Source organism: Sceloporus occidentalis, unplaced genomic scaffold, assembly GCF_023333645.1.
Source record: "Sceloporus occidentalis isolate IW3139 unplaced genomic scaffold, rSceOcc1.0.p SCAF_38, whole genome shotgun sequence".
Taxonomy (NCBI): Eukaryota; Metazoa; Chordata; class Lepidosauria; order Squamata; family Phrynosomatidae; genus Sceloporus; species Sceloporus occidentalis.
In genome coordinates this window covers 1,395,371-1,412,733 of record NW_028317018.1, presented here as the reverse complement: position 1 = coordinate 1,412,733, position 17,363 = coordinate 1,395,371, and the positions used below count along the sequence as shown (strand labels likewise).

Below are 17,363 nucleotides of genomic sequence, written 5' to 3'. Positions count from 1 at the left end.
GAGTTGGGTTTAGACAAGCCCCACTCGCTGCCCATGGTCATTTGCCACCCCAATACAAATATAAAGTAGTTGGGGCTAGCTCCGCCCACCAACATCATTGAGCTACCCATATTGGAAAAGATTGGAAGACACATTGACCTGGTCATCTGTGACCATAGAAGACTGTGCTAAAATGTCTGAATCTGTGAACATTATTACAATATATATACATACATATAGGCACACACATACATACTTGGGGATTATTTTCCTTCTGTTTTTCTACCTTTTATCCCTATTTCATAAATAAATAAAATATATAGTTAACACTGCATTATGGTCTCCCCCCATCTCTTGTACTGGCGCTAATCATTAAAAGCAATGGTAAGATTCCTCAAAGTATAACTTTATTAAAGCATGAATATTAAAATTGGTACACTTGTGTGGCACCTGGTGAGTTAACTCACATTCCTCCAAGCTTTGATTTCATTTTTATATACATCACATGCTCCCGTAAATAAAAATGATCCTATGTTCTTAGTCACAATTCAATTACTGAAGAGGAGAATATGCTGCCTTAGATCAATAGACTATTACAGTAGCAATGTGCAGGGTAATTTCAATTTAGGTTCATTCTCTGAAATATGTGATTGGATTTGTTGCTCTGCCAGAATTATTTGAGATCAAATGGAAACCCGATGTGCATGGTTTTATATTTTAAGATTGAGTTTTCATAGTCATTGACATACTTAGCGGATACTCCCGGATGCCCCATCAAATACTAATAGCGTTACTCATGTTGCTTTTATGGTTTATATAGAGTTTTAAAGAGAACAGAGGCTATATTTTCTTTGTCTGTCTAACAGCTTAAGAGGTAGCAAGAATAGTTTTGCACCTGAAGAAAAGGGTAGTTTGAAATGATTACTTAAGGATATATATAATTGGAACTTTTAAAAATTGAAGCCTAGTATAGACCTCCTGATTTCCTATTATTAATTGAGTGCATTGAGCACTCGAACCTGTCTTGAACCATGGAGAGCTAACGAGTGAAAGTTAAAAGTTTGTTTTTTTCGTTTGGGACAAACTAATTTGCAAACCAAAAAACTGTTAATGCAACCGATCACTTCATATGTCTATGGTCTGGGGAAAACCTCTAAGCCCACTGGGGGGGGGGGGGGGGGGGGGGGGGTTGCACAGCCATTAGGCAAAGGCTTCTCCTTTTTACTCCTGTCCACCGCAGTTACTTGTGGATAGATTACGTCTTGGTGGACAAGACAGTCTTGCAAGATATTGCAGAGGCTACGATAGAGGATATCGGGCAGTATGACCATGTCCCAGTGTGGGTATCCATACAAGAAACCTTCCCCACCTCAAAACCTGGACACTAGAGATGAAATAAAACTGTGATACAGAACACACTTGTATATACAGAATACTTCCTCTTCAATGTCTCTCCCAACCATGGTGGGTCACGCACAAGGAGGTCATTCAAGGCCACTTTATTTGTAGCGTCACAACAAAAAAGGCCACTTTATTAGGTACACCTTGCTAGTAGCGGGTTGGCCCCCCTTTTGCCTTCATTCTTCTTGGCATACTTTCTACAAGTTGCTGGAAACATTCCTCAGATTTTGGTCCATATGGACATGATGGCATCATACAGTTGCTGCAGATTTGTCTGCTGCAAATCCATGGTGCAAATCTCCTGTTCTACCACATCCCAAAGGTGCTCTATTGGATTGAGATCTGGTGACTGTGGAGGTCAGTGAACTCATTGACATGTTCAGGAAACCAGTTTGAGATGATGTGAGCTTTGGGACATGGTGCATTATCCTGCTGGAAGTAGCCATCAGAAGATGGGTACACTGTGGTCATAAAGAGATGGACATGGTCAGCAAAAATACTCAGGTAGGCTATCACTTTTAAACAATGCTCAATTTGTACTATGAGGCCCAAAGTGTGCCAAGAAAATGCCCCCCAAACCACCACCACCTGGAACTGTTGATACAAGGCAGGGTGGATCCGTTGTCCAATTTGGGTGAGCCTGTGCGAATTGTAGCCTCAGTTTCCTGTTCTTAGCTGACAGGAGTGGCACCCGGTGTGGTCTTCTACTGCTGTAGCCCATCTGCTTCAAGGTTTCCCGTATTTTGCGTTCAGAGATGGTATTCTGCATACCTTGGTTGTAACGAGTGGTTATTATAGTTATTGTTGCCCCTCTGGCACCAGCAACCATGCCACGTTCAACGTCCCTTTCTTCCCCATTACTGATACTCGGTTTGAACTTCAGCAAGTTGTCTTTACTACGTCTACATGCCTAAATGCATTGAGTTGCTGCCATGTGATTGGCTGATTAGCTATTTGTGTTAACAAGCAATTGAACAGGTGTACCTAATAAAGTGGCCAGTGAGTGTGTATGTATATATATATATATATATATATATATATTATTTTTTGCGTTTTCAGGTGGGTGTGGCTATATTACAAAGATAACCCCTCTAACCACACCCATTTTCTATGAAGATCACTCCACCACTTTGGGCCCCAGGCTTCTTCAGCTTTATCCCCAGCTTGCCAGTGCCATTTTTGGCCCAAACAGGTTGTCAGTGACATCTTTTCACCCCAAAAAGCATCAGTGACATCGGGTGCTCTGACTTCAAAGAAGTCGCCAAGAGAGGGACAAAGCCGTAACTAGCTCCTTTTGGGCCTGAGGCAAGAATAGAAAATTGTTCCCCACCCACTATACTTTTACAGAGGTTACTTTGAGGAAAATATATAAATAAAAAGGAAATTCATATTAGAACTGCAGAGCGCTAAAAAATTATAGTAAAACAAATTTCCCCAAATCCATTGATTTATTCACATTTTGACAATGAGCAGTACACAATAACTCCCATCAATATTTACTGAGCCTGATGGTGTTGTACCATAACTCTCATCACCACAACCACAGCAGTATATCTCCTATCATATAGTCACTTATTATATAGCAAGAGAGACACAGATGGTGGTATAGCATAACTACCATCACTATATACTGTGCCAGACATTGATGGTGATATATCATAACTCCCATCACTGCATACTAAGCCAGACACTGACTAAAGTACAGGATAACTCCCAATATTCCACGATTATATTATCACTTTTTATTTAATAGATTTTACATCAACTAGTTGAAGGTAAAACATAAGTCTAATATGTTATAATGTCATCATCGGACAGGGAATCCAGGTCGGTATTGGAATCCAGATCAGTGTAAGAGTCAGAGTTCCCAGATTCTAGAAGCAATGGAGTGGTTTCCCCATTGCAAAGAGTCGTAAAAGTAAGGACTGCAACCCCTGTGATATCTTTAGCATTCAAGCATTTTGCTGTGGCTGGTGGGGGAGCATTTCTGGCTCTCTGTGCTTGTTCAAAGGCCTCAACATCTTCCCTCCGCACTATGGTTCCATCATATGCACGTATGCAGTCAGGAGACAGGCTTGCGGCATCAGAGCAGGAAACAGAAGAATTACTAACCAGCAGGGTAGATGACACCTGTTGATCACGGCATGTCTCATCTGGTGTAACCGGTTGGCAAAATGGATGCAAAGACCTGTCGCTGGTAGTTTCTGTAGCAAGGTCATATCGAGCCAGGTCAGTGAGGATGCCTATAGACCGAGTCATGGGTCTCTTAGTTACAGCTGGATGGTGTACAAGTAGCTTTAGTCACCTTTTTAATGAAAGCATCCTCCTAGTACATCTGGACAGTTTCTTCTCTGGATATTTCAACTCATGCCTGTTGATGAGACAGAGCTCTATGCAGAGAAAAAAATCTTCGGTTCCATTTATGTGAAGAAAAAAAAAAATGATCAACATTGCAGTCTTTCCCAGTGTCCTCCATATCAAGGGCTGATCCAACTCAAACTGGGTAAAAATAACCATCTGAGGAGCAATCCCCAGAAAAATAATTTGGAGGTCATGGAAGTCCCAACCTTAGTAGGCTGCAGTAAAAGCCAACCATGATTGAGACTGGGGTAAGAACTATAGAAGACTGCAGAGATATTCAAAAGTATACTGAAATTTAGTTTTCATCCATGATTCCGACTATACAAAGACTTGGTCTCATTACAGGAAGAGCAAAAGAGGTCTAGTCAGCTTTTTGGGGCTGGTGTGAGTAGGTGTGCTACTGGAGTCTTGCCCAATATAAAAAATAAAATTAAAACAAAAACAAAAAGAGCATACTTAGGTTAAGGCACAAAAGATAAGGTACCAAAGTGTATAATGTAGCCAGACCAAAAAAAAAAAAAAAAACATCATGACCACCCACACATGTTCAGATGCTGGTTGGCAAGAAGCCCTTGCCAGAGATCACAACAGGGCTGAGGCCTGTTAGAGCTCCTAGCTGATACCACAGAGCCTGGCAGTTCCCCCCCGCAAGAACCTGCATTACAGAAGAGACAACAGTCCTTCAGTTATATGTTTTATATGCACGCTATGGGAGATGTTAAAGATGATGCTAGACTAAAAATTACTGGTGTAAGTTACACCTGTTTAAAAAGGGACCTTTTATTAGAATTGGACACCTTAGCACCTTCTTTGCATTGATTTTTCAGTTGTATGGCTGAGCAGACAGGGGAGGTTCACAAACGTAAACAACGTGGTTGATTTTTCCTACATTCCACTGGACTATCGTGGGCTTTTGTTTTTGTTATAGATTTGCGTCATTAAGTTCCGATGGTAGCCGACTTACTCGGTTTTGGAGGTACTTGCATTACTACTGTAGCCTCTCTTGTGAGTTTATTCATTTTTCATAGTTTAACTGTTTTTTCATTGCAGAATTTAAAAAAAAATTGCTCTTATCCTTTACAGCACTATTGGGTGCGTTCACAGCATTGTTTCATCTACCTCAGGGTCATCCGGCTTTGTTTATACAGAGGAGATGGCTCACCTAGGAGTTTGAGGGAATGCACAGTCCGAACAGGAATACCAGGAGGATCTGGCAGGAGGGGAGACATAGGCTCCACCAAGAGCTGGAGAAACACAGTTGCCTTTGACCCTACATTATACAGGACAGACTCACCTGTGCAGTGAAAAAAAGACGCACTGAAAACTCAGAACTTGCACTGAAGTTAGCGTAGTGCACATTTTTTTTGTTGAGCAGTTCGCATTACTTTCAAGCTAGGAAAAGGGCACAAATGCATACAAGGGGGAGTAATGATCAGGGGACACACGCCTACAATTTGCATTAAGCTACATACGACTGGTGCGTCTAATCAGACATTACGCTACACAAGTGACAAAGCATTAGCTCCCTTCCCATGGATGAAACTACAATAGAGAATCTAAATAATTTTGTCAATTTATTTGATATCATAAAAGTTGTAAAATTACAAAAATGCATGGAAAGTGAACTATTAATTTAAAAAATCAATTTGTAATTTGACCTAAAACATACAAACAGAAGACAGGCTGTATTTTAGTTATGGAAGTTGTGCATTTGGTAACATTACAAAGTGGCCCAGTGCAGTACTGACCAGTGTGGCAGCAGACAAATGACAAGTATGATAAAACTGCTCTTCTTGGCAAAAAAATCCTCATTCATAAAAATATGTATAATACAGTTTTTTATATACAGTGGTTTCTATTGAACACAGTTTGTAAGTCTTGGCTGAAGAATTAAGTTCATCTGTACGAGTTTCATATTGCATACAAAAATATGTTTAGTGAGAGTTATTGTCATTGAGCTGCCGTTCATAAATTTTATTGCAAATAACGCAAAGTAGCAGCAGAACGGAGTTGTTGCTTCCAGACCGCTACCAACCAAACACAAACTCCATTGCTTTTGATAAAACGCTTTCATCTTTTCGAGGAGTCTGCTTGTCGACTAATACCTGGGAAAAAAAAACAAAGTGTTAGCAAGTAAAAAAACTCCAGCATTTTACACGAAAACGACATGGATGTATAGGTATCCGAGACCTGTATAAAGTCTCATTTGCCAACATATTGGCGATATTTGGGAGTGAAGTGCACATTTATTCTGCAAAATAAGGGGGGGTGTCACCTGATTGTTAGTAGATGCCTTGTGAGTTGCAGCAAGTGGCCTCATTGCAGAGCTTATTTTTGGGGTAAGCGGTGTCGGAGTGCCAGCAGATGGGGTGCAGACAGAAGACTGCATCTGACTTTGACAGTTTTCCATTACACTCTGTAGATGTAGAAGTTTGATTTTGTAAATTGTATATTACATAATTGAAAATAAAAAAAAATAAAAAACTGTTTAGCAGACTTACCTTATCAATGCATGGTTTAACGCCAATCATAATGCATTCACCAAAAATTTTCCCGTCTTTACTTAGGGCTTTTCTGGCCTGTAAGTTGGACTGATATTGTATATGCATCCAGTTACCACTGTTTGACATCTGTAAACATCAATAACAGCACCATTAAGACAATCAGTGACCGATTTCTGAATGTCAATTAAACATAAGTTTAAGAACACTTACCTTATGTTTTATTATGTTTCCATATAGAGCGAACTGTACTAAAATATAAGGAGCGGAAGCTTGAGGAAACCTAAAACAAATACATTACAAAACTGGTAAGCTGCACTGTAATCAAGATGTTACGCCACACATTCAGTGCATCTGTAAAATCTGCTTTAGCAACCCAACTGTTAAGTCATGAAACATATCCTTAGTTCACACGGGAACAACATTTGCAAAGACGCATTTCACTTATTTCTTGCAGCAAATAAATGTAATCAGAGTTTATAAGAGTGGGAATTAGGATATTACAGCAGTTACAAAAATCTGACAGTACAAATATATAAGGGGACAGTACAGAGATCACTCCCAGGACCGTATCTATAACAAGGGGACATCCTCTACGGCTGGAGGAAAGAAGGTTTCTACACCAGCACAGACGGGGGTTCTTTACAGTAAGAGCGGTGAGATTATGGAACTCTCTGCCAGAGGAAGTGGTGATGGTAAACTCAATAAAAGAGTTCAAAAGGAGCCTGGACGTGTTTCTTGGAAGCAATAATATTACAAGTTATGGATATTAGATTAATAGGGACAGAACGTTGATCCAGGGATTTATTCTGATTGCCATATTTGGAGTCGGGAAGGAATTTTCCCCCTGGTATGGGGCAATTGGCATCTGCTTCATAAGGGTTTTTTGCCTTCCTCTGGATCAACACAGTAGGGACACAATATGTATATAGGTTGAACTTCATGGACTTTGGTCTTTTTTCAACCTTATGAGCTATGTTTCTATGCTATGCTACCCTTTACCTCCTACAGACAGGCTGTTTAATCAACTAAAGGCAGAAGTCAAACAAGACTTCCAGGAAGCTTAAACTGGATTAGGACACAGTAAGGTAGCAGAAACCACATACAGAAAACAAAACAAGAGGTAATTGCTATAATACTGTGTGAGAAGGGAAAAAAAAAACAAAAAAACCCCACAGAATTTGGACTGAGAATTTGTATCCGAAAATAAATAAAAAAAGCCCTTTAAAAATTGAGACATTAAGAATAAATGCCTTGGAAAGGAAGCTGAATTGAAACTACACAAGTAATTCGTATAAACTGCAAGACAGCAAAGGCCCAATTATAACAGAAGCCGGCCTATTACATTTTTGTTCGGGCCGAGTATCTCTTAACCAAAAAGCTTGGGACCAGAAGTACTGTGGATAGATGAGAAGACAGATCAGTTATGTCCACTCCATTGTTCAGGCTTCTCCCCACAGAGCCGGAGCACCTCCAGTCTGGAAAAGGGAGCAGAAGTGCTCTGGGAAAGCCTGAACAGAACAGAAGAGAAGAGACACGCTGGGCGGATGACCTTGTGTGTTTGAGAAGATTGGCATACTAGTTTCCCTACACTATGCTAGTCAAGACTAAGGTAATGTTATATATATATATATATATATATATATATATATATATATATATATTTATATTAGGAAATTATATATTATACATACACTGTACAGTAAGGTATAGAATATTCTCCAGGAATAGGTATTAACATTTAAAAAGAATATTCAGGACGGAGGGGAAAAGACCCCAAAACACAATCTCTATATGGTTATCCTTCCAGATCTTTTGCAACAACTGGTGTGAGATCTCAGGCACAACTTCAAAATGCATGTGGTTACCCCTAAATGTATTAATTATGAAATATATTAAGCAGAACATGTGTAGTTGGGAGGTGCTACCCAGAGGACCTCCTAGTTCAGTACAGGTTACAAAGTCTAGTTTGGAAACAAAGCAGGCACTCCTCTACAAGAATAGTTTTAAAAACTAGTGTGTGCTAAATTGAGACTAAGACAAGAGAGACTTCTTACCCAAACACAGTTACCCATGTATCATCCAGCTGATCATCCGAAGTAAGAGCTTCACCTTGCGTGTAAAAGGGATCCAGCTGTGCTGGTGAAAAGGTGGCTTTTCTGCTGTGAGCCATAGCTGATGGGCTAAACACGCTGGAAGCTGCAGGATAAATGTTAAGACTAACTGCTGACGATCATACTAAAATTACGGTTTACCATTTTGAAATAAATTGTTAATAAAAGTAAACACCCACTCTTCTCAACAGAATGCAAGTACAGTTTATAGTAAAATAGTATACTTTTGAACAAAATATGCAATACATACAAGGGCATTTATTAACTATTATAAAATAAGCTGTAAGCATTATTTGTGAACAGCCCGTCTTTTCCACATGGACTAACGTTATATTTACACACACTGAAGCCGTCAGTGTTAGAGTATGCATGTAGTGTCCCAAAAACTGGTAGTTCCCTTTGTGTTAAATATATGTGCAGAGTAAGAGATGGATATAGATATATAGGCTTCACAAGAGGCAGATGGCCTTTTCTTCACATAGTGAGCCCCAAGGAAAAATGGGGGTAACAAAGAGGGTATTGTCCTGGCCACACATTTCTAACAGCAGACCCGTTACTATGCACTGTCAGAGAATCTGTCTGTTCTGGCCTCTAGGTGAGCCTGCGCAAAATGGCAGAGGTCCCGGGCACACGGAACGGGGAGAGGATGTGTTTGGAGTTAAGTTCACCTTAAACATTATCAAGAATGTGGGAGTGTGAGTGCATGAGTGAGTGACAATTAATTTAGTTGTAGAATACCCTTTTAAATTTGTCAGAATCCTGTATGGTCCATTTGTACAAATCTAAGTATGCAATAACATTTCTAAGGATATGTTCAACCAACTCTGGGTATGCAATAATAGTTTTACATCTTTTTACCCAGCCGTTACAAGGGTATACGCCTTTTCATTTAATAAGTAATCTTTTATAGCATTTATATTACTTTAACAGGTAGCAGAGTCTACACTGAGGTATAAAAAAACCCTTCACAAAAGCTTTTGCTATGTGGCACAACAGGGACATCTACTGACAATATACTGAACATTTCAGAATTGGTGTCAAATATTTTTAGAATGTTCCATAGAAAACATTTCAGTGCTGTAACCAAGGCTAATAAAAACACCACATTTTAAGTTTACAGAACTAAATTAGACAAACATTTCCGGCTTTGCGGTCTCAGGTTCATACCTGTCCCTGGAGTTGATGGCATGGCCCCAGACAACGGAGTCTGCAAAACAGAAAAGCCGGCCTACAAGAAGATAAGAGCAAAAATCACATACATGTAATGCCAGAATCAACATCATTATTTCACGATTAAACAGAAACATCAATGTCCACTAATACACATTAAACTAGAATCTGCCCAGGTTACATTTTTTGAGAAAATAAGCCCATTCCTTACTGGCTTTCTTGTAGTTAAAGGTGTGGAACCAAGACAAGGACTTGGAATTTCATCATAAATGCTTCTAACTGGGGGTGCACCACTTTTGTCTTTGTGGGTTGGAACTACAGGCTGAGGAGGAGATCTACCTAAACAGAAAAACACACAGGACAACACATCAACATAATTTATACATCACAACAAACCGTATAAAATATTTCCAGAACTTAATAAAAGAAAAGAGAAATAGCTGTGTTGGTCCATGAAAATGTTTCTTTAGTCAATGGTTGGCTTTTGGTGGACCAAAAACAGGAGAAACAAATGGACATCTTCAGATGGAAGCCTCTACAAATTTTAACAAAGCAAACCTTAGTTTGCAAACATGGTTGGTTTCTGCTGCAAGTCTGTACTTGTCTATTGTCCTGGCTCTTGCAGCCATTCTGTATTAACTCTCCACCATATGCCTTAGCCTTTTATCATTCAACAAAATTGGTAAATGTTAGCCCACTATCTTTTTTATACTTTTTAATTAACCTCTTCAGTACCAAGTGTTTTTGGTACCTCAAAGGAGGGAGCAATTTTTCCATTTTTTTGCGGTATGTCTGTTCAGCGATTATTCTTTTTTGCGAACAGTGTACTCATGTAAGCTATATATTTTTTTTCAATGAGAGATAGAGCTTTCTTTTGATACCATGGTTAGTTGATGAACTGAAGTAGGGCTGCAACAACTAATCGATAAAATCGATAATCGATTATGAAAATCGTTGTCAACGATTTTCATAATCGATTAGTTGAATCGATTTATAAAATTGTTTTTCAGAGCAAACGCTCTGAAAAACTCCCGTCCTTCTATAATCCGATCTCAAACAGAGATCGGATTATAACTGTAGAATCCAGACCCCCCGCAAAGCTGCAGGAGACCTGGATCCTCTCTGCCACCCGGTGAGGGTCTGTGCAAAACACACAGACATCCTCCGCTTCTCCCCTTCCGCTTCTCCCCTCCACTTCCGCCGGGGCTTCTATTACTGAACCCGGCGTCATGTGACCTTCCGGTGCGGCTTCCATCATGGAAGCCCCAACGGAAGCGGAGGGGAGAAGCGGCTGTCTGCGCACACGCACAGACCCCTACCGGCTGCCGGAGAGGATCCAGGTCCCGCTGCAGCGCCTGCAGGGGATTTGGATTTAAGTGGGCGATGTGCGCAACCTCCGGTACTTCATCTCGCTGCCACTTCCACCTGCCCCACCAGGGGTTAATATATCAACAGAAGAAAAACAGGACAAGTAAGCAGCACTGGGTAAGTATTATCTTTATTTTTATGCTCATTTGCCCTGTGTTTCTTCTGTTGCCCTGGTGGGGCAGGTAGAATTTTTGCGGGATCTATTAATTATGTGCATTTGTGTTTTTTTTTATGTCTATAATATTTGATTTATTGTCCATATATTTATATATATTTATATTGTATTGTGTATTTTTTTTTTGTCTATATTTAATAAATATAAATATAAAAAACAATTTTAGTGATGTCAGTTTTTCTTATATCGGGGGGGCATAATGGCATAAAGTGGCTATAAGGCATATCAGGGGGGACAGTGGCATAAAGGGGCTATAAGGCATATCAGGGGGGACAGTGGCATAAAGGGGCTATAAGGCGTATCAGGGGGGACAGTGGCATGAAGGCGCTATAAGGTGTATCAGGGGGGACAGTGGCATAAAGGGGCTATAAGGTGTATCAGGGGGGACAGTGGCATGAAGGCACTATAAGGCATATCAGGGGGCACAGTGGCATCTCAGTGGCATATAGGGGTAAAAGGCATATCGGGGCATGGTGGCATATCAAGGGTAAAGGTATATAGGGGGCTATAAGGCATATCAGGAGGGCACAGTGGCATATATGGGGCTATAAGGCATATCAGGGGGCACAGTGGCATATTAGGGGACAAAGTGGCATATCAGTGGCATATAGGGGGCTATAAGGCATATCAGGGGACAGTGGCATATAGGAGGTATCCCCTTATACCTCCTATATGCCACTCTGTCCCCTGATATGCCTTATACCCCTCCTGATATGCATTTCTGGGACAGAGAGGCAAGCTGGGGGTGAGATGTGCATAACTGGGCAAAAATAGTTTACATGAATATTTACTAGTAAAGCTTTTTTTGGTATTTTTTGAGTTCTTGTTAAAATATAGCTTTAATTATTATGTCAGTAAAATAAGAAGGCGAATCGTGAAATGCCATTGTAAATTATACGTTTTTATTTAAAATAAACGAAAAATTTGCATATTTTCTTTTTTTACCCGATTAATCGAAAAAATAATCGGCCAACTAATCGATTATGAAAATAATCGTTAGTTGCAGCCCTAAACTGAAGTTTTAGCATGAGATATTTAGCAAAAACTAGAAAACCCTAATTTTTCTTCCCCTCTGAATCCTCACAAGACTAGGTAAAGTGATGGAAAATCCCCTCCAAGTTTATCAATTCAGGTGTCCTGATTTCAGAAATACCCGATTTATATAGATTTTCCATACTTTCCCAGAAAGTAGTATACGAACATACTATAAGGTGTATATTTGTAGAATTTTTATGCTTATGGCAGGTTTGGGGGGGGGGGGTTGTGATTGGGGGCAGGAGGGTTATACTTTTTAGATGTTGTATTAGGGCAATGTGATCCAAGGGTTTTTTTTTTTGTTTTGGTTTTTTTTTTATATCTTTTTTAAAAACATTTTTTTTAATGGTTAGGATGTCCTCTTAGGGACATCTTGAACAGGTTATTAATGCCAGCGATGTTACAATGACACTTCGTTAACTGTTGAATTTTTTTTATTTTTTTTTTAAATCACTAACCATTTTTTCCCCTTCGTTTTGTGTTTCAGCATGTGAGAAACATCACATCTGCATCGATCACACTAATCTCTATGCAAGTCCCCACAGACTCGCATAGAGATCACAGTGATTGGTGCCTCATCGGAGCAATCGGATATCACAACAGGGTCTGGACAGACCTTGCAGGGGATATCCTGTCCTCCAATGATCTTCCAGGTGATGTCAGCAGTGACGCGACCGGGAAGGGAATGCCCGATCAGGCATTTAAAAATGTAACAGTTTTCTGGTGTTCGTGCCGGAAACTGTTACATGAGATCGGACAGCAGAAAGCCAGCGATGCTGGCTTCTGCTGATAGGGGGAGTCCAGGCTGTCAAACTGTTTGACAGCCTGATCTCCCGTGTAGCGGCAGTATATTTACTGAAATGTTCCTACTCAGCAAAAACAAAAAAAAACAAACACACAAACATGTGCATCTTACGTGAAAGTATCGGTGATCGCATCTCCATAATGCCTAATGATGGTCGGGGCTGTGGTGTGGTAGGTATAGGTATGTCCCCCATTAAAAAGCCTGGCAAAAACTGGGCATTGGTGCCAGGTTTTGGAGATGTTGGGGATCCAAGCGCCATTGGTTCACAACCTGTAAAGTAAAAAAGCTAATGTGAAAAAAGGGGGCACATCATGTAGTGCTTCATACTGTTTGGAATTAAAAGGTAGTCTTCAAGATCACAAAACTCAGCAAGTTGGGAGAAGGAATTCATCTTAATTTTTAAACTTAATATATATATTTTCTTTGGCTGGCATTTGAAGCAGAAAAACAACCCCACTACCTGCTGCTTGTCACTTTTCTGAGCATATAGAAACCATTGATAATGATTCTGCCCATTTTTTTTCATGCTGTAAAGACTCAAACCTTAAAGACAGAGGACATTACGTCCCTGAAAAACCAGCCTATAATGTAGGATATAATATTACATCCCTCACCACTGTCACCGACAGTAGCTAATTGCAGCCAGAGACTGACGGCCAAACAACTGCATGACAAGTGTCTAAATGCGTACAATGAAATACCCTGGGTTGCACGTGGACGAAAATACATACTTAACCCGTTTCCGGAAGTCAAATTGCTATGTTATGTCTACTTGACTGGGGGCTGCTAACCAGTCCCAAATAACTCAGGGTATTTCAGCTGTCTAAGACAAAAAGGTGATGGGAGCTGATGGGACTCACCCAAAGCTACTAAAAGCTTAGTAAACCGATTTATTTAACCAATCATTGTTAATGGGAGTAGTCACAGAACAGAAGTCTTACATCTATAGTAGGGAAACTATGTTAAGGGATATGATTGCTGAGCAACTAAGAAGATCATGCCAAATTAATCTTATTGATTTGGTGAATAAATTAATTAATCAAGGTGGTGCAGTAGACATTGTAGATCTAGATTTCGGTAAGGGTCTTGACACTGTCCCACACACTTCAATCAAACTTCAATTTCTGAGTTTAGATGCCAATATTGTTGAATGGATTTGGCAGTTGCTGAGCGTTGTAGTCATTTGAGTATATCCAGAGGAAGGTCTCGTTACCAGTGGTACATCAAATGGATTTAGGTAAACTGGGAAAATGGTCAAAGCTGCGGCAAAAGACGTTTAACATGAATGCAAGATAATGCACCTAGGGCATAGGATAGAATATTTGGTGCTAACCTCAACATCCGAGGAAAGGTATTTTGGGGCAGTTATTTCAGAGGACTTAAAAAGGTAGGAAGATAAAGTAATAGGGCAGCCAGAAATGCTAGCAGAATGCTTGGATGTATAGGGAGAGGTATTAGCAATACCTGTTGTACAGTCATATGACAGGGGGATATGATAGAAACAGTTAAATACATATAGGGAATTAACATAAAGGAAGAAATACCACAACAAGAGACCAGTTTTAAGACTGCCCAGAGGTCCCTTTTCACCATATGCACCTCTTCCCTTGGACAACCAATATCTTCCTTCGGGTTCCAGTGACACCTTTAGGTGGACATGATATAGATTTCCTTTACAGACCTTATTTACTCTGCTCTGAGGGAGTCTTTTTTTGGAATTATATCCCCAACAACTCTACATCCAAGGTTACAGTATTCCATCATCCCATTTTTCCACAATTTATCCAACTGATCAAGTTAGTAGCCATCATAGAATCCTGCCCCCTACACCTGAGAAACATCTGCCAAATCAGACCTCAAACTGTTACTTTAACAGAAAAAGTCTACTAGGGTAGAATTGACTTAACATTGGCCAGGTTGAAAAGCGAATACAAGAGTTGCTCTGTTTAATAAGACTCAGCATAATCCCCCCATGCATTTGCAAGGGGGCCCCACACAGCTATCAGATGCATTAAAGAGCATGATGGCTGGAGTGTAGATAGAGGTTTTACTACAATTTCAGATAAGAGTAACACACCACACACATTTCATCTTTACTCAGTTTCTTATTTTAACTGTTCCTGGTGCAATACAGCAAGTGATCACCTTTTATATGCTGGGGACCCCTTTGAAGTAATATAACTTCCTACTTATTGCATTTTGATTAGCTTGGAAGAAGCTCCTCTACACTTAACAAGCAGAGGCTACATAGCCCCCTTTGTTGATCAGTGTGTGATCAGCCAGCAAAGGCGTGATCAGAGACCCCACCTGGGTTTCCATTCTTCTCCAACACTCGAACTGATCTCAGCCACCCTTACGGGACGTACTAAACAGCATATTGGGGATGATGGGATGATTGGCTGCAATGTTCAGCACTATCAATAGGTGTCAGTATACTTTTTACACTCATGGTAAAGCAAAGTATGTTCTTTTTGGTAGTTCTTGATACTAAGTTGCAACGAATACATTGCAAAAATAAGATGCAAATGTTTAACTATTTACTTGCTGAAATATATACAGTTTTATAACGGAATCATGGTAAATTCTATAGAAATAATAGAAACATTTTAAGTAATCAACATATTGATATAATATGGTACATGTATGTGCAAACAGCATATTTTACCTGTTTTGATTGGCACAATATGGGAATATATATTATTATTATTTTTACATGGGGATTATGGGTGGAATATTATAGTTACACATGCTAAGGAACATATTTGACCTGTTTCGGATAAGAATATGGGTATACTCATATTTTATATTGGGAAATATGGGTGGAATATTATAGTTATACATGCTAAGGAACATATTTGACCCATTCCTGATAAGAATATGGGTATAATTATTTTTTTACATGGGGAATATGGGTGGAATATTATAGTTACACATGCTAAGGAACATATTTGACCCATTTCTGATAAGAATATGGGTATAATTATTTTTTTTACATGGGGATTATGGGTGGAATATTATATTTACACATGCTAAGGAACATATTTGACCCATTTCTGATAAGAATATGGGAGTATTATCATTTTTACATGGGGATTATGGGTGGAATATTATAGTTACACATGCTAAGGAACATATTTGACCCGTTTCTGATAAGAATATGGGTATAATTATTTTTTTTACATGGGGATTATGGGTGGAATATTATAGTTACACATGCTAAGGAACACATTTGACCTGTTTTTGATAAGAATATGGCTACAAATATTTTTTACAAGGGGAATATGGGTGGAATATTATAGTTACACATGCTAAGGAACATATTTGACCCATTTCTGATAAGAATATGGGAGTATTATTTTTTTTATATGGGGATTATGGGTGGAATATTATAGTTTCACATGCCAAGGAACACATTTGACCCATTTCTGATAAAACTATGGGAATATTATTATTTTTACATGGGGATTATGGGTTGAATATCATGGTTACAGATGCCAAGGAAAAAATTTTACCTTTTTCTGAAAGGAATATGGGAGTATTATTTTTATATGGGGATTATGGGTGGACTATTATAGTTACACATGCTAAGGAACATATTTGACCCATTTCTGATAAGAATATGTCTATAAATATTTTTTACATGGGGAATATGGGTGGAATATTATAGTTACACATGCTAAGGAACACATAATATTCCACCCATAATCCCCCCCCGTAAAAAATAATTATACCCATATTCTTATCAGAAACAGGTGAAATACGTTCCTTAGCATCTGTAACTATAATATTCCACCCATAATCCCCATGTAAAAAATATTATACCCATATTCTTATCAGAAATGGGTCAAATGTGTTATTCCACCCATAATCCCCATGTAAAAATAATAATACTCCCATATTCCTATCAGACAAAGGTCAAATTTGTTCCTTGGCATCTGTAACCATGATATTCCACCCATAATCCCCATGTAAAAAAACATTTATAGCCATATTCTTTTAGAAAAAGGTCAAATGTGTTATTTAGCATGTGTAACTATAATATTCCACCCACAATCCCCATGTAAAAAAATATTTATAGCCATATTCTTATCAAAAACAGGTCAAATGTGTTCCTTAGCATGTGTAAATATAATATTCCACCCATAATTCCCATGTAAAAAAATGAGTATACCCATATTCTTATCCGAAATGGGTCAAATATGTTCCTTAGCATGTGAAACTATAATATGCCACCCATAATCCCCATGTAAAAATAATATTCCCATATTCTTATCAGAAATGGGTCAAATGTGTTCCTTAGCATGTGAAACTATAATATGCCACCCATAATCCCCATATAAAAATAATAATAATATATATTCCCATATTGTGCCAATCAAAACAGGTAAAATATGGTGTTTGCACATACATGTACCATATTATATCAATATGTTGATTACTTAAAATGTTTATTA

The 17,363-nt window shown here is 39.0% G+C and overlaps 1 protein-coding gene across 1 annotated transcript; it reads right to left on the bottom strand.

Annotated features, from left to right (window-relative positions):
* Nucleotides 1-5,768: 5,768 nt before the first annotated feature.
* LOC149290600 (nucleoporin NUP35-like) lies at nt 5,769-13,177 on the bottom strand. The gene is made up of 8 exons (XM_089488510.1): nt 13,021-13,177; nt 9,738-9,865; nt 9,524-9,584; nt 8,300-8,441; nt 6,456-6,525; nt 6,243-6,371; nt 6,017-6,157; nt 5,769-5,846 (listed from the first exon to the last, which is right to left on the bottom strand). Exons 1-8 carry the CDS (start codon nt 13,166-13,168, stop codon nt 5,769-5,771), a joined length of 897 nt encoding a protein of 298 aa, XP_089344636.1. The 5' UTR covers nt 13,169-13,177.
* Nucleotides 13,178-17,363: the final 4,186 nt, after the last annotated feature.

Coding starts and splice junctions, on each gene's coding strand:
- LOC149290600 (XM_089488510.1), bottom strand. CDS start 13,168: ATGGCGCTTGGATCCCCAACATCTCCAAAACCTGGCACCAATGCCCAG. Junction 9,585..9,737: donor CTTTAACTACAAGAAAGCCA/GTAAGGAATGGG, acceptor ATCTTCTTGTAG/GCCGGCTTTTCTGTTTTGCA. Junction 6,158..6,242: donor TTAAACCATGCATTGATAAG/GTAAGTCTGCTA, acceptor CTACATCTACAG/AGTGTAATGGAAAACTGTCA.